Source organism: Lipotes vexillifer, unplaced genomic scaffold, assembly GCF_000442215.2.
Source record: "Lipotes vexillifer unplaced genomic scaffold, Lipotes_vexillifer_v1.1 C26948417, whole genome shotgun sequence".
Lineage (NCBI taxonomy): Eukaryota > Metazoa > Chordata > Mammalia > Artiodactyla > Lipotidae > Lipotes > Lipotes vexillifer.
Genome location: NW_006782684.1, coordinates 1 through 1,842, shown reverse-complemented (window position 1 = coordinate 1,842; position 1,842 = coordinate 1). Strand labels below are relative to the sequence as shown.

At 60.8% G+C, this 1,842-nt stretch overlaps 1 protein-coding gene across 1 annotated transcript; it reads left to right on the top strand.

Annotated features, from left to right (window-relative positions):
- Positions 1–231: 231 nt before the first annotated feature.
- Positions 232–1,082, top strand: LOC103077537 (bone morphogenetic protein 8B-like; the record flags this gene model as incomplete). The annotated part of the gene is made up of 2 exons (XM_007455360.1): positions 232–421; positions 860–1,082. Coding segments are annotated over 2 exons (413 nt in total), but the record flags the coding sequence as incomplete, so codon positions are not given.
- Positions 1,083–1,842: the final 760 nt, after the last annotated feature.

Here is a 1,842-nt window from a genome sequence, read left to right as displayed (position 1 = left end):
ATGGACACTGCCCTTGTGGCACCGCCGTGTGCCAGGTGCTGTGTCAGGTGCCTCACAACACAGCTCCCGGAGCCTTCTCGGCACCCAGGAGGCAGAGCTGGGACAAGCCTGTTCTCGAGGAGGGAGCAGTCCCACCCAGACTGCCCAGGCCCCCAGATCCCACCCGGCCCTGCCCACCCCGGAGCCCAAGCTGGAACCACAAGTGACCACCAGTCCCACTTTGTCTTGCAGTGGAGCAGGACCGCACCCTGGGCCGCCAGGAGCCCCAGTGGAAGGAGTTCCGCTTTGACCTCACCCAGATCCCGGTGGGGGAGGCCGTCACGGCCGCGGAGTTCCGGATTTACAAGCTGCCCAGTACCCACCTGCTCAACTGGACCCTCCACATCAGCATGTTCGAGGTGGTCCTGGAGCAGTCCAACAGGTGCCTGCCCTGCGCCCCGCGGGTCTGCTTAAGCCTCTGCCAGAGGGTCCGGCCCAGCCCTGGGTGCTGGGGGGACATTTCCCAGAGGACAGAAGGGGAGCTTCCTGGGCAGCCCACCCTCAAAGGAGAAAGATGGTTGGCCCGAGGCCTCGTGTCACCGTGGGGAGAGGCCCAGCATCAGTCCTGGATTCAAGTCCCCATCCTACTGTCCTAGCTGTGGGACACGGGCAGGTCACTGAGCTCCTGAGCCTCAGTTTCCGCAGCCGTACATGGGCACAGTGACACCTTTGTACGGTAGACGCAGTGAGAAAAGGCATGTAAGGCACCCAGGTCAGAGCCAGGCGGGGTAGATGCCCCACTGATGGTCCCCCAGGAGGGCACTGGAAACACAAAGGCAGCTGTGCCGGCCCTCGGTTAATTGTTCTTTCGTGTCCACAGGGAGTCTGACTTGTTCTTTTTGGATCTTCAGACGCTCCGATCTGGGGACGAGGGCTGGCTGGTGTTGGACGTGACAGCAGCCAGTGACCGCTGGCTCTTGAACCGTAGCAAGGACCTGGGACTCCGCCTCTATGTGGAAACAGATGATGGTAAGACTCGGGCCAGCAGCGAACCGTCCCCTGGGGGCTCCTCCGAGGAAGCTGCTGGCAGCCGGCGCAGCTAGAGCCCCTCACGTGGCCCTGGAGGCCTGGCCTTTTCCACCTGTGCCGCTGGGGGATACCTCCACCCCTCCGCGGGGGCTCAGTGGGTAGAGAGTGAGGTTCCCGCAGTGCGGGGCAGCAGGAGACCCCCTACCAGCCGAGGCCCTCCTCTCCTTCTGCAGGACCAACAGTTGTGTTGCTCAGAGTGAGTCCGTGTTTTCCCTCCCCAAGACATGGGAGAGCTTTTACTCTACGGAGCTGCCGTCTGCACCAGGAGTTTCCTTCCTGGGCTGGGCGAGGGGAAGCGCTCACACCCTCAGGCTCTGAGGCAGAGGCCTGGGTGTGAATCTCGGCTCTGCAGCCTTCTAACTCGGTGACCTTGGCAGGTTACTTACCTTTTAAGCCTCGGTTTCCTCATCTGTAGAATGAGGATTCACACCTTCATTCATTTAGCAGGTGTTTGGGGGAGAGCCTCCTGGTGGGCCCAGGGTTGGTGTGGGCAACCTGGGCAAAGACAAGTGGGCAAAACAGTAACTCTGAAATATATGCCATCTTATTTAATAGCAGTGGAGGGGGACAGGATCTGATTCAGCGTTCTATAAAACAACCCTCTGAGACACTCCCCCTCGAGGGGATGTAGCATCTCTCCCCCTCCTTCAGTGTTGGCTACGCTTACAGACTTGCTTCCCAAAGTATGCCGTGGGCTGGGGCAGTACCTTTGCAGGGGCAACCTGAGCGGCACCCCTCAGCCGGGTGCTCAGGCTCCCATGAGCACGTCGTGTA